The sequence below is a fragment of the Capricornis sumatraensis genome, chromosome 1 (genome assembly GCF_032405125.1).
Source record: "Capricornis sumatraensis isolate serow.1 chromosome 1, serow.2, whole genome shotgun sequence".
Classification (NCBI taxonomy): domain Eukaryota; kingdom Metazoa; phylum Chordata; class Mammalia; order Artiodactyla; family Bovidae; genus Capricornis; species Capricornis sumatraensis.
The window spans coordinates 3976401-3992345 of NC_091069.1; the positions used below are offsets into that span (position 1 = coordinate 3976401).

The 15945-nt window shown below is 56.1% G+C and overlaps 1 protein-coding gene across 3 annotated transcripts; it reads right to left on the minus strand.

Moving 5' to 3' along the window:
• Positions 1 to 1663: 1663 nt before the first annotated feature.
• GFI1B (growth factor independent 1B transcriptional repressor) lies at positions 1664 to 5976 on the minus strand. 3 transcript variants are annotated; one of them, XM_068986725.1, is made up of 6 exons: positions 5877 to 5976; positions 5264 to 5404; positions 4585 to 4856; positions 3876 to 4013; positions 2807 to 2972; positions 1664 to 1842 (listed from the first exon to the last, which is right to left on the minus strand). In XM_068986725.1, the coding sequence occupies exons 1-6, from the start codon at positions 5974 to 5976 to the stop codon at positions 1664 to 1666; spliced, it is 996 nt and encodes a 331-aa protein (XP_068842826.1). The 3 variants fall into 3 exon arrangements, with proteins under 3 accessions (XP_068842826.1, XP_068842817.1, XP_068842836.1); XM_068986716.1 differs by having other exon boundaries at positions 2807 to 3065; XM_068986735.1 differs by lacking the exon at positions 3876 to 4013.
• Positions 5977 to 15945: the final 9969 nt, after the last annotated feature.

Here is a 15945-nt window from a genome sequence, read left to right on the forward strand (position 1 = left end):
GTTGCAATGGCTTCTCTCGTTGCAGAGCGCCTACTCTAGGACACACAGGCTTCGGCAGTTGTGGCTTGTCAGCCAAGTTGCTCTGAAACACGTATGAGGTCTTCCCGGCCCAGGGATTGAACCTGTGTCTCCTGAACTGGCAGGCAGATTGCTTACTGCTGAGCCACCAGGGAAGCCCCTGGTGACCATTATTCTGCCTACCGCGGCGATTCCATTAAGGACCTTGCGATGGGAAGGGCCTCCCGGGTGATCCAGGTGGGGCCCAACATGATCACAAGGGTCCTTACGAGAGGGAAGCCAGCAGGGCAAGAGCAGAGGAAGGAGGTGGGCTGATGGGAGGTCAGAGTGATGCATCTGGAGATGGAGGAGGTGACCACAAGCTGCGGGATGTAGGCAGCCTCTAGATGCTGGAAAAAAAGAGGCAACAGAGTGTCCTTTGAAGGCTCCAGAAGGAACCAGCTTCCAGACAGCCTGACTTCTACCCTCGTGAAACGCCCTTTGGATTTCTGACCTCCACATCTGTAAGAGAATGCCTTTGTGTTTTTGTTTTAATTTTTTTTGGCCACGCTGTGATCCCTGGGTTGGGAAGATTCCCTGGAGGAGCGCATGGCAACCCACTCCAGTATTCTTGCCTGCAGACTCCGTGTGGACAGAGGAGCCCGATGGGCTGCAGTCCACGCGGTCGCAAAGAGTGGGACACGACTGAGCGACTAAGCGCCACAAACTGCGTGGCATGCAGAATCCTAGCTCCCGAACCAGGGGTCGAACCTGCGCCCTTTGCATTGGAAGTGTGGAGTCTTAACCACTGGACCACCAGGGAAGTCCCCCTTGGTGTTGTTGGAAGCCACCAAGTTTGCGGTGACTTGTCATAGCAGTCACAGGAAACTGAGAGAGCCCCCAGCTGTGCCCACCTGGCCCCTGCCTGCCGTCTTGTCACAGGGGTCTCTCATGGCTTTGCCCGGCACTTACCAGTTTGGTCTGTCAACGTGTCTGTGAGTGACTACAGAGCTTTCTCTGCTTTTCAAGACTGCACCATCCCTCCCCAAAGCCTCAAGCACTAGTTTATACCCAGTAGGTACTGAACAAATGCTGGTCAAATGTAAGTAAAGGGGTGTCTTTATTTTTATTTACAGCTGTTGAGAGGAGCAGGCTTCTGACAGCAGTAACTGCTGGTTTCCCTGTGGCCGGAGTGCCCATCGGAAGTGGGGATCAGCAGGCATGTTGGCTGAAGCAGAGGGGTGCTGGGCTTCCCACTGAGGCGGGAGACGGCTCTGACCATCTGTGGCGGCCAGAAAGAGGCCTGCTGAAAGCCAAGCGGACCCGATCCCCGGGAACAGCATACAGGGGAGAATTTCTCTGGGCCCACCTGGGGCTACTCTGGCCTCCTGGGCTCTGACAGGGGCGGTACTGAGCTCCTGGACCTGCAGACAGCATCGGCTTGAAAAAGACCAGCTGCCACACTTTGTGGCAGGGGAAGTGTCGGTCCGGAGAGGGAAAGTGACTTGCTCGAGCTCACACAGCGATTTGAGTCTCGAAACAAGTTTGATGAGTCCTGTCCAGGGCTCCCTCCAGGAGACTGGGGATCTGGGTGTGTGAGACTGGCCTCTCCCCAGGTGGCACGGTCTCGCCGGCAGTCCGGCGGAGAGCCGGGCTCCGGGCAGCCTCACTTGAGGTTGTGCTGGCTCTCACGGTGCCGTCGCAGGTCCACTTTGCGCTGGAAGCCCTTGGCGCACAGCTCACAGCTGAAAGGCTTGAAGCCTGTGTGCTTCCGGCTGTGGGTGATGAGGTTGGAGCTCTGGCTGAAGGCCTTCCCGCACACCTGGCACTTGTGTGGCTTCTCACCTGCAGGGCAGCAGAGACAGGGTCAGGATCATCCGGGCCAGGTGCCCTGCATTTGTTCACTGGGACTTTATTATGTTTTATCTCACATTCGCTTTTGAAAATTATTAGAAAAGGGAGGCAAGAAAAAGTCTGACCACCCACCCCTTCCAGGGAATTGTATTCCAGTTTTAGGGGTAGGGACTGGGGTCCAATTTATTTATGAATGGAGCCCAGCACCTGGCCTGGGGCTCTGCACAAAAGAGGCACTGATTAACAGCTGAGGAATGAATGAGTGGGGGAATGAATGAATGGAGATACGGAAAACGGATGGCTGGAGGGGTGAATGGATGAGAGAATGAATGGATGACCGGCTGTGCGAGGGATGAATGATGGAGGCATGAATGGGCAGTTGGAGGGATGAATGAATGATAGGATGGGAAATAGAGTGAGTGTGGCAGTGAACTGGGGAATGAATGAATGACAAGTGGGGAGGCGTGAGTGGGGGAATGAGTGAATGAGTATCTGGCAGGATGAACTGATGATGGGGAATGAGTGAGTGTGGGCACGAATTGGGGAATGATGAACGAATGCAGAGAGGATGGATGGATGACAAGTGGGGAAGGCGTGAGTGCGGGAGTGAGTGAAGGAAGGAATGACGGCCGCAGAGGAATTCACCCGCCGCTCTCACTTCCCCCCGTGGGTCACAGTGCTGACATCTCGCTCTCTCCTTCTGGTATTTTTTCTGTGCATTTGCTTTCCTTTAAGCAGCACAGCGTCCAGCCCTCCCATTGGAGGGAAGCAGCCTCCCCTGTCAGTCTGACACCCCACCCGCCCTCCCCCCAGCCTGGTCCTAAGGCCTGGACCTTCTAACAGTGATGGGCGGGGATGCTCAGAGGCTCGGCCTGGGCCCTGCGGGGGTGCTTGCAGGGGCTGGGGGGCCCTGGGTGGGTGGGGGCGGTGGGGTAGAGCGGAGCCCAGGCCTCACCTGTGTGGATATAGGTGTGTTTCTTCATGTCAGACTTCTGGTGGAAGCGCTTGCCGCAGAACTGGCAGGGGTAGGGCCGCGTGTCCGAGTGGATGAGCAGGTGCGTGGACAGGGTGGACGAGCGCTTGAAGGCCTTGCCGCACATCCGGCACTCGAAGCTGCGCTCCTGCCGGAGGAAACGAGGCCCCGGGGGGTCAGGTGGGGCCTCGCGGCCCGGGGCTGCCAAGCTGGGCGCAGAACTGGACCCGGCCGGGATCCCCTGAGGAACAGGACACTCCGTTGGGGTGGCCTCGAGGAGCAAGACTCAGGGACTCCCCATTCCTGCCCCTCCCAGGAGTGGCCGAGGCCTGGCGGCTGAGCCGTGTCCTGCTGGGGAATCCTCCCTGGTGGTTTGCTTAAGAGTCTGAATTCTGCGGGCCCCGACTCTGGTTTCTGCCTCTTACTCGCCACATGACCTCAGGCAAGTCATTTAACCTCCCTGAGACTCAGTTTCCTCATCTGTACATTGGACTAGTGAGTAGTGACCTCAAAGGGTCGTTTGGAGGTTGAGAACTGAGCCGGCAGCTGGCATGACTGTGGACATGATCACGAAGGAATGGTCTCACCATCCCGGCCTATTTCTCCACCTGAACTTTCAGATCTACCCAGGTCAGGCCCTCAGGTCAGTTTCAGGCGCTTTCCCTGGAATGGGATTCTGAAGAAGGGATCTTGGCATCAGGCAGGGCTAAGTGGATGAGATGAGTATTTAAATCTGACTCCCGGATTCTAAGAGTCAAGGGCCTCAAAGGTGAGAAACCTGCTCTGAGCGCCCAGAAGGCGGGGCGGTTCCTCAGCATCCCAGACACCCACCTGAAGTCCCACCTGAGTCCCTAGTCTCTTCCAGTTATACGCGGGGCCGGCCTGGTCCATCAGGGGCTGTTAAGGGCAGGTGATGGACACCCAGATCGAGGAGGCAAATGATACGGGGTCCCAACCTGTCACTCTCAGAGGCACGGAGAGAGTCCCACCCCAAGTGCCCTAGGGTTCCTGGGGAGAGCACCGGGGCTCGGGCGCTCGGCCAGCTGCCCACCTGGGAGTGGACGTGCGTGTGCTGCTCCAGGCTCACGGAGTGGCCGAAGGTCTTCCCACAGACGTCACAGGCGAAGGGCCGGGTCCCGCTGTGGGAGCGGCGGGCGTGCACTTCTAGCCCATGGGGGGTGGAGAACACCTGCGGGTGGGGGCGAAGGGTGAGGCCCGGGGGGCTGCGGAGAGGGGGGGTGCCCAGCTTGGCCATAGCTGGACGCACAGAGGAGCGAGCAATCCCGCGATCACTGGATTGCTGACTGCTGGCGCGTGCTGTGTGTCCCGGGAAGGTCTCTTTGCCTCTCTGTGTCTGGTTTTCCTGGCTATAGAATGACATGGCGGGGGGGGTGGGGTGCGTCTGGAAGGCCCCTTCTGGCCCCGTCTGGAGGCTGAATTGCCTGGTGGTTAAGAAGCGGGAGTTGGGCAGAGCCAGGTGGGAATGGTGATTCTGATATCTACTTGCTGTGTGTTCTGGGGCAAGTGACTCGACCTTTCTGAACTTTAGCCCTTCGTCCACCTCCTGGAGCTCAGGCACGTCGTGTGCTTAGCACAGGGCCTAACACGTGGTCAGGGCTCAGAGTGATGATGAAGACGAACGCTGTGAATTCTTGATCCCCCCAGAGGACCCGAGTCACAGCACAGGGGGTGCCCAGCTACAGACACTCGTGGCTGCCAGGGTGCTGGGGAGGGGGTGCGGGCAGGGCCCGGCCGCCCACCTTGCTGCACTTGATGCAGTGGTATGCGTCCATGCCCGGGGAATAGTGGAGGCTGAAGTCCAAAGGTGGCTCAGCGCTGGGCACCAGAGGGCTGCCATACAGGCTGACGGAGCGCTCCAGGAAGGCAGACTGCATGGTGGAGGGGGCCTGCCGGTAGCTGTGGCCGTAGGAGGAAGCCAGGGCATCCCAGGAGAAGCTGGGCTTGTAGAATGGGGGTGAGTCAGAGGAGGGCGAGTCCCCATCCTGGGGTCGGGACGTCACAGCAGGTCCTTCTGTGGAGGGTGGGGTGCTCATCTAGTGGTGACGCTAAGAACAGGGTGCCCGCTCCCCGCCACCCTCCACCAGGACCCCATGCTGAGGCTTTGGTGTGCAGCCCAAATTATTCTCTGCAGGGGGAAGGTCTGGGTGCTCACTGCGACCCCTTGAATTTTCAGTCCAGAAATGCACCCCAACCCCTGCAGAGCACCCACCTCCACTATGTGGGCCTGCCCACCACATGGGAGTTCTCTTCTGGGAATAAGCTCCCTGTCCTGGAGGGATCCAAGCAGAAGCCAGAGAGCCTGGACTGTCAACCCTTCCTGACTCCACAGCTCCAAGGGACCCTGCTTCCTCGAGCCTGTCCACCCTCTAAGTCCCCTTGTGCCCGCTGGGGCGAGGCGGGGGCCCCTGGGCCGAGCACCTGGGCCCGAGGCCAGCCGGGTTATTGAGCTCTGCTCCAGCTCCAGCTGCGGCTCCCGTTTGAGGTCCGTCCAGCCCAGGTGCTGGTTTGGGAACAGGGAGCTGAGGACGGGGCTGATGCTCGGGACCTGGTCCCCGGCCACTGTGGGGGAGACAAGACAGTCAGACTTTAGCTCTGCTTAGAGGTCTGGTAAGAGTAGGAGGATGGAGGGACACCAGAACGACCCACTGTGGCTTCTCCTGGAGACTCACACGCAGGGCTTCTACCCAGGATGCTGGGAGCAGGGCGGAGACCAGGAGGAGCCCCCCCACCCCTTGGAGAGCCCCATTTTCCCAAGCACCCAACTTCAGCTCTGGATCAGCCCTCCGATCACAAATCACGTGTCAGCTGCTGAGGACCAGATCCAATCAGGATGCGCTCATCACCCCTTCAGGGTGAGAAGAGATGGTGCAGCCATCCATTCATTCATTCATTCAACCAGTATTTACTGAGCTCCTCCTGATTCCAGACTTGGAAGAGCGGCTACTTCTGGATGGGTTTCTCCTGCCTCCCCCTCTTGTGGGGCAGGGAGGCCAGCGGGTGCGGCCTCAGACCAGCCTGGACTCTGACTCACCAGGGCCAAGGGCTGGCGGCCAGAGCAGCTCATCCTCCCGGGCTCGGGGCTGGTGGTAAGTGTGAGCCTTCTTGCTCTTCACCAGGAAGGAGCGTGGCATTGTCAGCGGCGCCCCACGCCTACCAGGAGAGAGGGTAAGAAGAGTTAGGTGGGACAAGAGGAAAATGCTCCCTTATGTTTCAGGGCCTCCTCCTAAAATCAGAATCTGTTGACTTGAGTTGGATGAGTGTGCCTGCATGTTTAGTCACTAAATCGTGTCCGACTCTTTGCAACCCCGTGGTCGCCACTCAGGATCGTGTCCATGGGATTTCCCAGGCAAGAATACGGGAGTGCATTTCCACTTCCTCCTCCAGGGGATCTTCCCAACCCAGGGATCGAACCATGTCTCCTTCGTTGGCAGGCGGGCTCTTTACCGCTGAGTCAGCAGGGAAGTCCCTTAAAGGGGCTTGAACAGTGTCCGCTTAAAGTTCGTGTCTACCCGGAACCTGTGACTGTGACCTTGCTTGAAGATAGGGTCTTTGTAGATGCAATCAAGTGAAGCTGAGGTCACACTGGGTTCGGTGAAACCCTAGATTCAATATGACTCATGTCCTTCTAAGAAGGAAATCTGGACACACAACCCAGACACGCACAGGAAGAAGGCCATGTGGAGACGGAGGCAGAGGTTGGAGGGATGAAGCTCCAAGCCAAGGATGGCTGGCCACCACCAGAAGCTAGGAGAGAGGTCTGAAATGGACCAAACCTCAGAACCTCCAGAAGGAGCTGATTTTGCCGACACTGACTTTGGATTTCTAGACCCCAAAACCATGAAATAACCCACTCCTGTGTGTTAAGGAACCTGGTTTTTGAGTTTTGCTTTAATATTTATTTGTATTGATTTAGTTACTTCCCTGGTGGCTCAGATAGTAGAGCGTCTGCCTATAATGCGGGAGACCTGGGTTCGATCCCTGGGTTGGGAAGATCCCCTGGAGAAGGCAATGGCAACCCACTCCAGTACTCTTGCCTGGAAAATCCCATGGACGGAGGAGTGTGGTAGGCTACAGTCCATGGGGTCACAAACAGTCGGACACGACTGAGCAACGTGACTTCACATTAGTGGGCTGCACCAGGCCTCAGCTGCAGCTTGTGGGATCTTTGATCATTAGTTGTGGCATTCCAGACCCAGTTCCCTGACCAGGGATCGAACGCAGGCCCCCTGAATTGGGAGTGCTGAGTCTTAGTCACTGAACCACCAGGGAAGTCCTGGTGTTTTGTTACAGCAGCTACAAAGCCTAACGTCCCTCGCTGCTCTCTTGCTGGGAAGCCAATACACTCCCTTCTAGAAGATCCCAGATCAGATTGCTCCTGCCGCATACCGAGTTGTGCTGGGAACAGAGAATGAAGGCCAGGGGCACCTCCGTTTGTGACCCTGCACCCAGAAAACTGCTTCCACATCCCACTGGAGTCTGCATTCAGAGACCATGGAAACTTGCCGTCTGAGCTCAGGTTTGGGAGTCAGATGCTCGTGGGCTGGAATCCCATAGCCTCTCTGGACCTGTTATCTCTTCTGTAAGGTGAGGCCTCCGGGTTCCTGGCAAGCCCACTGTATGCACTCAGTGCCTATCAGAGGGGAGACTGGCAGGTGGGCTGCAACGGGGGAGGCCACATCCATCGTAAAACCCGCACGATCATGTAAGTCGAGAGCTGATGCCGCCCTTGTCCACGGCCCAGCCCAGAGCCTGCTCTCCAGGGAAGGAGGGGCCTTTTCTCTCTCCCTGTGGGTGGAGGGGATGGCTGGAGTTGTATGCGGGGCTCAAGGCCCAATGCTGGAGGCCTGAGGTCATTTCGGGCACCCAGAAGAAGAGGTCAGTGTCCACCAATTCCAGGGACTGAGCGCTGGGAGCCCAGGCCCAGCACTCAGCCCGCAGGTCAGCGGCCAGGGCAGGGGCAGAGCCAGGCCAGCCTGACTGTCCGGTCCTCCTGGCTTCAGGTGCAGAACCCTTTGGGGCACAGAGCAGCTCCGGCCCCTGCCCCCCACGTGTTTCACCTCCCCAGTCCCAGCCATGAGGGTCTCCTGAGAGGTCCCGGGAGAGAGAGCATCGTCAGGTGGTCCTCCATGCGCCCCACCCCCAGGCAGAAGTTGAGAGGAATTACTCAGTCACTGCCAGTCTGACAGCAGCTCTGCATGGGCCTGGAGGAGGAGTCACGCTGGGCAAGGCTGCGGGTGTGATAGGGCCAAGCGCGGGAAAAAGAGCGCGGGAAACAGCTCACGGGGCGCTCCGAACAGCAGCAAGGCTCTGGGTGATAAGGCCGTGGCCTGGGGTGGGGGGCTGGGAGCCGGCAGATTAGAGGGCGCTTGGAGCCCTGCCTGGGGAGCCGTCCCCATCACCCCTTCCCCAAGGGGACGATCCAGAGCAGGCACCAACCGTGCCCAGCCCGCCTGCCCCTCTGGGAGCAGCAGGAGTCTGGGCTGCGGCCTCTCCGCCTGGGGGCAAGGCTCAGGCCCAGCCCCACCTTGATGGAAGCCTCAGTGTCCAGATCTGCTGAATGGGGATCACAAACCAGCCTCCTGGGGCTGCTGTGCTGGAAAAGGACCTTTAATTATTCCAAGCGTGTAAGGGGCCCGGTGTGGTGCCTGGAGGGCCTGAGCCCGCGGAGCAGAGGCTTGGTAGGGGCGGGCGCCACGTGGTCCTGGCGGGTCAGGTGGCATCCCCAGTGCCTGGGCTGAAGCCAGCGGGCATGGATGGGCATGAGCCCTGATTGGGAGCCGGGACATGCTCCAAGCCCCTCCCCTCTGGGCCCTGAAATGAGGGGGTGGGACCTGAAGGCCTCCGGGGTCCTGTCCAGCTGTCAGATTTTGACGTCAAAGGCCTGGCTGTCCTGCCATCTTCCCCAGGCTGTGGGGCAGCCGCGGCCGCCTTATCATCCAGCGACAGTCTTCTTCCTCCTGCCTCCCTGTCTCCCCCCACTCAGGGCTTCCCACACCCCCTCTTCCTTCCCCCTTCTAACTCTTGGGTTCGGGAGCACCCCCCTCTTCTGCCCCCAGATGAGGCCAGACCCTGGGCAGAGTGGGAAGAGACCTCCACACTCTGGAGACAGGCCGGGGGGGCTGGGTTCCCCTTGCCTTTTGTTTTGGGGGAGCCTCCAAGACCGTAGTCTGTCTTTCAATCAAAAGATGATTAAAAAAAAAAAAACATAGCATTTTATTAGTCGATCAGCTAGAACCAGAGGTAGCTGTTAGCTCCGTTGAGCTAGAATACAGGCGGATACTTCTTGCAGCCTCAGCTCCGATGAGCCTGGCCTGTGAGCTGAGTAGCTATGACCCCATTTTACAGAGAAAGAGTTGAGGCTTAGAGACTGGCTCAGGGTCCCAGAGCAAGGCGGAGCTGGACTCAGAGGTCCACCTCTCAGGCCTCCATGCTCTTGACCATCAGACCACAGGGTGGTCAGTAGTTCAGGACAGAGGGACCTGAGCTGACCAGCTAAGGAGGAGACCCGGACAGCATGGGGTCATCGGCTCTGACCCTCACCAGGCGAGGGAGGGAGTAATCATCTTCGCGGGTCACAGGGGGACACCCAAGGCTGACTGAGCCACGTGGCTTGTCCAGGGCCTCGCAGCGGGGCTGGGCCCATCGCCCCTGCCCTGCAGGGCCTGGACTCCTGGCCCCGCTCTGCTGGACTGCGTGCGATCCTTCCAACACTGAAGATTGCCTGCCTGGAGCAGGGAGGGGAAGGCTCCCTGGAGGGGCAAGAGTGGGGAGAGGGGGAAGTCAAATTCTCTATCTTTGGTCTTTTTAGGAACCCAGCCGGCCCCACCTGGGTTCATGAGGAGTTTGGGGTGGAGAGGCTGGCAAGAGAACAGACTTCTTTTAGGAAGCTTCCAGGACCACTCGGGCTCAACCCAAGGAAACCCTTGAGGTCGGCTTATGGGAATTCAGGTGACAACACAGCGGCCCTTCTAGGGTTCGGGGGCACTGAAATAAGGGAGCAAGGGGGTCCCTGGGTGGGGGAAGGTTCCTCGAGGCCCACTCTAGTGACACTCCCACTCCCCACCCCCGCCCCTCCCTCCCTAGAACATTCTCTCCACTAAGCCTGGCAAAGTGACATGGCACAGCCAACCCTGCAGCTGAGCCATCAAGCTCTCCGTGGGGGCCAAATGCACCCAGAGAACTTCCTTCTGGCCCCTGTGAGCTGAGTTTAAAAAAAAAAAAAAAAAACAGGAACCAATCACCTATACTATAGTTAATTAACAACCACACCGTTTTGATTCACACGAACCTGTTCTGAGAAAGAACTAAGAGCAGAGATTGTGAAAGACCAAGATTTCTTCATAAAACAGAGGCCTTGATGGTATCGCAGCCTCCGGAAAGAGCCTCGTTGTTAATATCCCTTCAGAAAGCCCCAGTCCTGATAGAGGGTCCCCCCCGCCCTAGCCCAGTCAGAATCTCGGCCAGTGCTTCTGAAGGGGGGCAGCCCTGCACCCTGACTTCCACATGGAGCCGGAGCAGCTGGCCTGGGGTTTCCACCCAATACGGCACCTCCTGTGCGACCGAATCGATTGCAAGTTCTGTGACCTTGAACTTGACCTCGTCTGCCGCCAACCTGGGGCTTGGTTTTCCTATCTCTCAAAATGACGGCTGGATTAAGAGATTTCTAAACTTCCCTTTCACTCTAAAATCCCATGCTGGGGTTCGTTGTCTCTGAGCGCGGGACTGACCCACCTTGACTAAGAAACTCATCACTAGGGTTCCCTTTTCGGGAGGGTTGAGAAAGCCTCCGTTGGTTCTCAGCGTCTGCTAGGAGGGACCCCTGGACTTCCTTTATGTTTGAAGACATGACTCAAGGGGGGAACACAACAGACAAACAAGCCAGTCATTCCATGTAGGAGGCAGGGGCACGGGTCCTGGTCCCTCTCGGGGCCCCAGCAGGGAGTGGCCATTAGTTCTACGGGAAATTTGGAAGGATCTCAAAAGCCTCTTTGTAAATTCAGAGAATGTAATGTCAAAAAGGATCCCTGGTGTTCCAGTAGCTAAGACTCTGAGCTCCCAATGCAGGAGGCCCGGGTTTGATCCCTGGTCCGGGAACTAGATCCCACATGCTGCAACTAACACCCACCACAGCCAAATTAAAGAAAAAAAAAGAATGGATGAATCCACCTCTGGGTATATACCCCCAAAGAATTGCAAGCAGGGATTTGAACAGATATCTGTACCCCCAGGTTCATAGCAGCGTTATTCACAATAGCCAAAAAAGGCGGAAACAACCCAGATGCCCGTTCATGGATGAATGGATAAATGAAATGCAGTCTAGACATAGAAAAAGAATATTATTCAGTCTCCAAAAGAAAGGGGATACTGACCCATGCTACAGCATAGATGAACAATGAGGTCATCATACTACTTGAAATTAAGTCAGACACGGAAGGACAACTACTGTATGATTCTGCTCATGTGAGTTACTTAGAGTAGTCCAGTTCAGAGACAGAAGGTAGGAGGGTGGGGGCCAGAGGCTGGGCGGAGGGAAAAACGGGGAGTAACTGCAGTGGGGACAGAGTTTCAGTTTTTTGCAAGATGAAAAATGTGCTGTAAATGGCCACTGGTGATGGTAGCTCCGCAAAGTGAGTGCGCTGAACGCCCCCGAGCCGGCCCGTTCAAAGAGGGCGCAAACGGCCAGCTTCAGGTTCTGTGTCGTTTACCTCAATAAAAACCACAGGGAGTGAACAAAACATTTCCCCAGCACCTCTAAACGAGAGACTAAGCAGCTCCATGGATTTGAATTCCTTGAAACAAAGGAACAAAAACCCCTTTAAGACAGAGGAGGGGTTGAGAGGTTGTGTCACAGTGAAGCATCGCATATGATCAGGCTGGTTTTCCCGGGTTGGGTGGCGGGGGGCTGGTGATCTGACTCCTAAGACTCTCCAGTTGAACCCCCTACCCTACCCCACTGTCCTGACAGCCTGGTGGGAATGCTCTGCCCTGGTTTTGAGTGGCTCCATCAGTCAAACCTAACCAGGTAGAGCTCTCTGGTGGTTCCCAAGAACTTTTTGCTGAGAAACTGATATTCTGACCCCCAAAGCTTTTTTTTTTAAATTTTGGCTGCTTAACTTGCCAGATCTTAGTTCCCCAACCAGGGATGTGATCGAACCCGTGCCCCTGGTAATGGAAGCATGGAGTGCCAACCACTGGACCTCCAGGGAACACCCTCTGCCCCCCAAATCTGAGTTGGAAGAAACCTCACACGTCTTATGCAAAGAATCCTTTCTGAACCACCTCTGAGGACCAGAAACTTGCCCCTTCACTAAGACTGAAATCTTTTTTTCTTGATGAAATTTTACTGGAGTATAGTTGCTTTGGGGGGTGATGGGAGCCATGCTGCACAGCATGTGAGATCTTGGTTCCCCGACCAGGGATTGAACCAGTGCGCCCATGCGCTGAAGCTTGGAGTCTTAACCGCTGCTGGGGAAGTCCCTGAAATCCTCTACCCACTGTCCACTAAGAAACGTGTAGGGGGTGAGCCCACGTGGGCAGGTGCAACTTGCCCGGCTTCCAGGTTAATTTGTGCACCCCTCCCCACCACGGTATCTCATGAACACCGCGGATGTTCTTCCCAGAAAAATGTATACAGGCATATACCCACAGTGATTCTGTGTACTGCCCCCCTTAACAAGCCCCAGTTTAGAGCGAGCGCCTCTCCCCACGCAGATTCTGTCTTGGCTTTTCCTTCAAAATAAGGTAGAAGAGGCTGAGGCACCATCTCTCCCCGTGACTTGTTCCTGGAGGCTGGGGATATGGTGGAGATGGCAGCCTCCCCTCCCCTGAGGGGCTTGGATGAGAAGAGCCTCCCTCTCCAAGTGAACCCTCTCCCAGGATCTTTGGTGAAAGTTGCCTGGGACTCTGGATGCTGAAGCTAGGACTCCGTTCAGAGTCCTCAACCCCACACTCTCTCATTTCACAGCCAAGAAAGGCTCAGATTGTCCTGGGGACAGACCCAGTCCGAGCCCACAGGTGGGGCAGTGCGGGGCACCTCCACGTGTGACTCGCCTCGCCTGTCCGGGTCCCTGGGAGAGCTGAGGGTGGGTATGACACTGTGCAGGCAGGTGACCTCTGTCATCTTAAAATCAAATCTTCAAAGGGTGCTTATGGGACTTCCCTGGTGGTCCAGCAGTTAAGACGCTGAGCTTCCACCGGTCCCGTTCGGGTTCTATCCCTGGTCAGGGTTCTATCCCTGGTCAGGGAAACTTAGAGCCAAACAAGCAAACAACAAAAACATCCGCGGTGCTCACGCGCAGTTGGAGGAAGATAATTCCCACCAGGTGCGCGGGCTGGAGGGATCTCAGCTAAGACTGCTTCTTTGCCACCTCTTTTCTCCTCTGGGCTCGAGAGCTGGAAGCCACATTCCACAAAAGAGATTTTTTTTCCAGCCCACCTTAGTCTTCCGAGGACTGCCAAAGGGACTAGGTAACCTACTTGGAAACAATCTAAGTGAGATATGCAAATTTCAAAAGGAGAGGCAGGGGCTTCTCCGCACTCACCTGTCCAGAGCCGGTCTGCGGGAAGAACCTGGCTGCGTCTCTCTGCGGATCAGCACCGCCCGGTCAATTCGTGACTCTCGGCACAAATAGATACTTCTCCTTTTTTTTTTTTTTTTTCTTCCCACCCTCTCTGTGTGTGTGTGTATGTGTTTTCCTCTTCTGTTCCCCTCCCTGATTTTCAATCTGATTATTTGTGTCAAAATCTGGCGGCGAGGGAACAGCCAATGGAGAGAGCGCCAGGGCACGGAGCTCTATTTGCTTATCAAAGCTCTCCAGGACTCCCCATTCTCTTCCCTAACCCTTCACTCCAGGAGCTGCACTCTCTCTACGGAAATTTTTTAACAACTTGTGGATTTTAACAGTGATGGCTAAACCCTTAAAATTTTAAAAAGTGAAGTTGAAATACAACATTTACTTAAAAACCTGATCTTGCTTAGAGAACTCATTGAGTTAATCTCTTTCTTTCCTTCTTTCGCTTTCTTCCCCTTTTTACTTCTTTTCTTTCTTCTCCTTCCCTTCCTCTGCCCCTCTGTGGACTCAGCTTCCCCAGCGCTCTCCTAGGAAGCCCCTGGCTCGCGCTGCTGCAGACTGCTTTTAGAGGGGCCCCCTCTTGTCTTCGCAGAAGTCTCCGTAAAGAAAAAAAAAAAAGTCAAAATTCACGCTTCCCCAGCCTTGACCCTAGATTGAGTGAGGAGCATCGGGCGTGGTACTGAGCGTGGGCGCTTCCCGCATCGCTGGGACCCTCAGCCGCCCGGCGCACCGGGCGGGCTGCGCTCCGGTCCCAGGGCCCGCGTGTGCTGCCACCTGGTGGCCGAGGCGGGCACGGGCCGGGGCTGGCCTCCAGGTGTCCCGGCCCCCGCGGGAAGGCTGGGAAGGCCTGTGGGGGACATTCCAGCCCCTTTGGCACAGACGTTCCTTTGAGTTTCCCTGGGGGGAGACGTGGGTTCGATCCCTGGGTTGGGAAGATGCCCTGGAGAAGGAAATGGCAACCTAGCACTCTGGCCTGGAGAATCCCATGGACGGAGGAGCCTGGTGGGCTACAGTCCATGGGGTCGCAAAGAGTCGGACCCGACTGAGCAACTTCACTGGCACAGGGGCCCACCCCTGACCCCCCTGACCTCCTCCCTCCACCTCGGCCCCTCAAGCCTCCTCCTCCTCCTCCTGCTTACGGGATGGCTGGTTTGTTTCAGGAGGTTTTGCATACGGGGAGAACTCACAGAATAGAGCACTGTTAGACTAATTTGCATGCTCTGCCAGCCAGCCACGCTGGACAGATTGTGTTTCCCTCCTAAAGGAAACAAGTTTGGCGACAGGAAGCCCCAACTCAACTGGAGGCCAAGGTCCGAGTTGGAGAGAAAGAGGGGCGGGGTTCGGACGAGAGGTCTCACTGCTCAGGGCCGGTGGGCATCGAGCACCAGCCCTTGGGCCCCCGTCAGTGCCTGGCTCCCAGGTCTAAGGGTCCACAGGCCACGGGTCTCTCTTGTTGGCGGAGAGAGAGTAGTGGCAATGCCTGGAATTTTCTCTGCATCTCGTATTTTGCCCACAATCACCTGGAACTGTTTGTCGTTATGCAGAAAATTTGACAAATAGTTCAAGGACATGAAGAAAAGCGAAAGACGGGGAGTCCCCTGGGAGTGCAGTGGTTAGGACCCTGCGTTCATGGCCAAGGGCCCAGGGAACTGAGAGCTTACAAGCCGCACGGTGTGCTCCCCCCAAAAAAATTTTTTTTAGAAAAATGATTACATTAGAAATAAAAAAATTATTAAATAATTCAAGGACTTGTCCCTTAATTTATTTCATTATACACACATGCTCACCTTTTGCTACTATTAACTAGCTGGTCTTCTTCCTTCCCCCACTGAATGTTATTTTGTTTAAATACCGCCTAAATGTTCTTTTGGCTTTTATTAACATGTTTCATGATTTCACAGTTTTTCATGACTCACCTTAGCCTCTGCTTGCTCCATTTGGGCCATTTAGCTGCGTGGGGTAATTTCGAGTGTAAAGCCATCGTACCAGGCACATGCAGCCAGCTGTTGTTCTGAGATGTAATCCCACGTGGGGTCCTTCTCCCCCTTGAGTAACCAACTCAGGGATTCCCTTCTTAGACCAGGATCCCAGCCTGCAAGCAAAGGCAAGCCTTCCCTAGAGCCACCGGGGTGTGTGTGTGTGTGTGTGTGTGTGTGTGTGTGTACACTCAGTCTTGTCCGACTCTTCTTCGACCCCATAGACTGTAGCCTGCCTGGCTCCTCTGTCCCTGGGACTCTCCAGGCAAGAATATTGGAGTGGGTTGCCACTTCCTCCTCCTGGGGATCTTCCTGACCCAGGGATCGAACCTGCGTCTCTTGTGTTTCCTATATTGGTGGCTGCTGCTTAGCCGCTTCAGTCGTGTCCGACTCTGTGTGACCCCATGGACGGCAGCCCTCCAGGCTCCTCCGTCCATGGGACTCTCCAGGCAAGAATATTGGAGTGGGTTGCCATTCCCTTCTCCAACCTTTGAGACAGACCAAGTGATGTCTCTGCTTTTTAATATGCTGTCTAGGTTTGTCATAGCTTTCC

Coding starts and splice junctions, on each gene's coding strand:
- GFI1B (XM_068986716.1), bottom strand. CDS start 5,976: ATGCCACGCTCCTTCCTGGTGAAGAGCAAGAAGGCTCACACTTACCAC. Junction 4,857..5,263: donor CCGGCTGGCCTCGGGCCCAG/GTGCTCGGCCCA, acceptor CACCCTCCACAG/AAGGACCTGCTGTGACGTCC. Junction 4,014..4,584: donor ACTGCATCAAGTGCAGCAAG/GTGGGCGGCCGG, acceptor CCCCACCCGCAG/GTGTTCTCCACCCCCCATGG.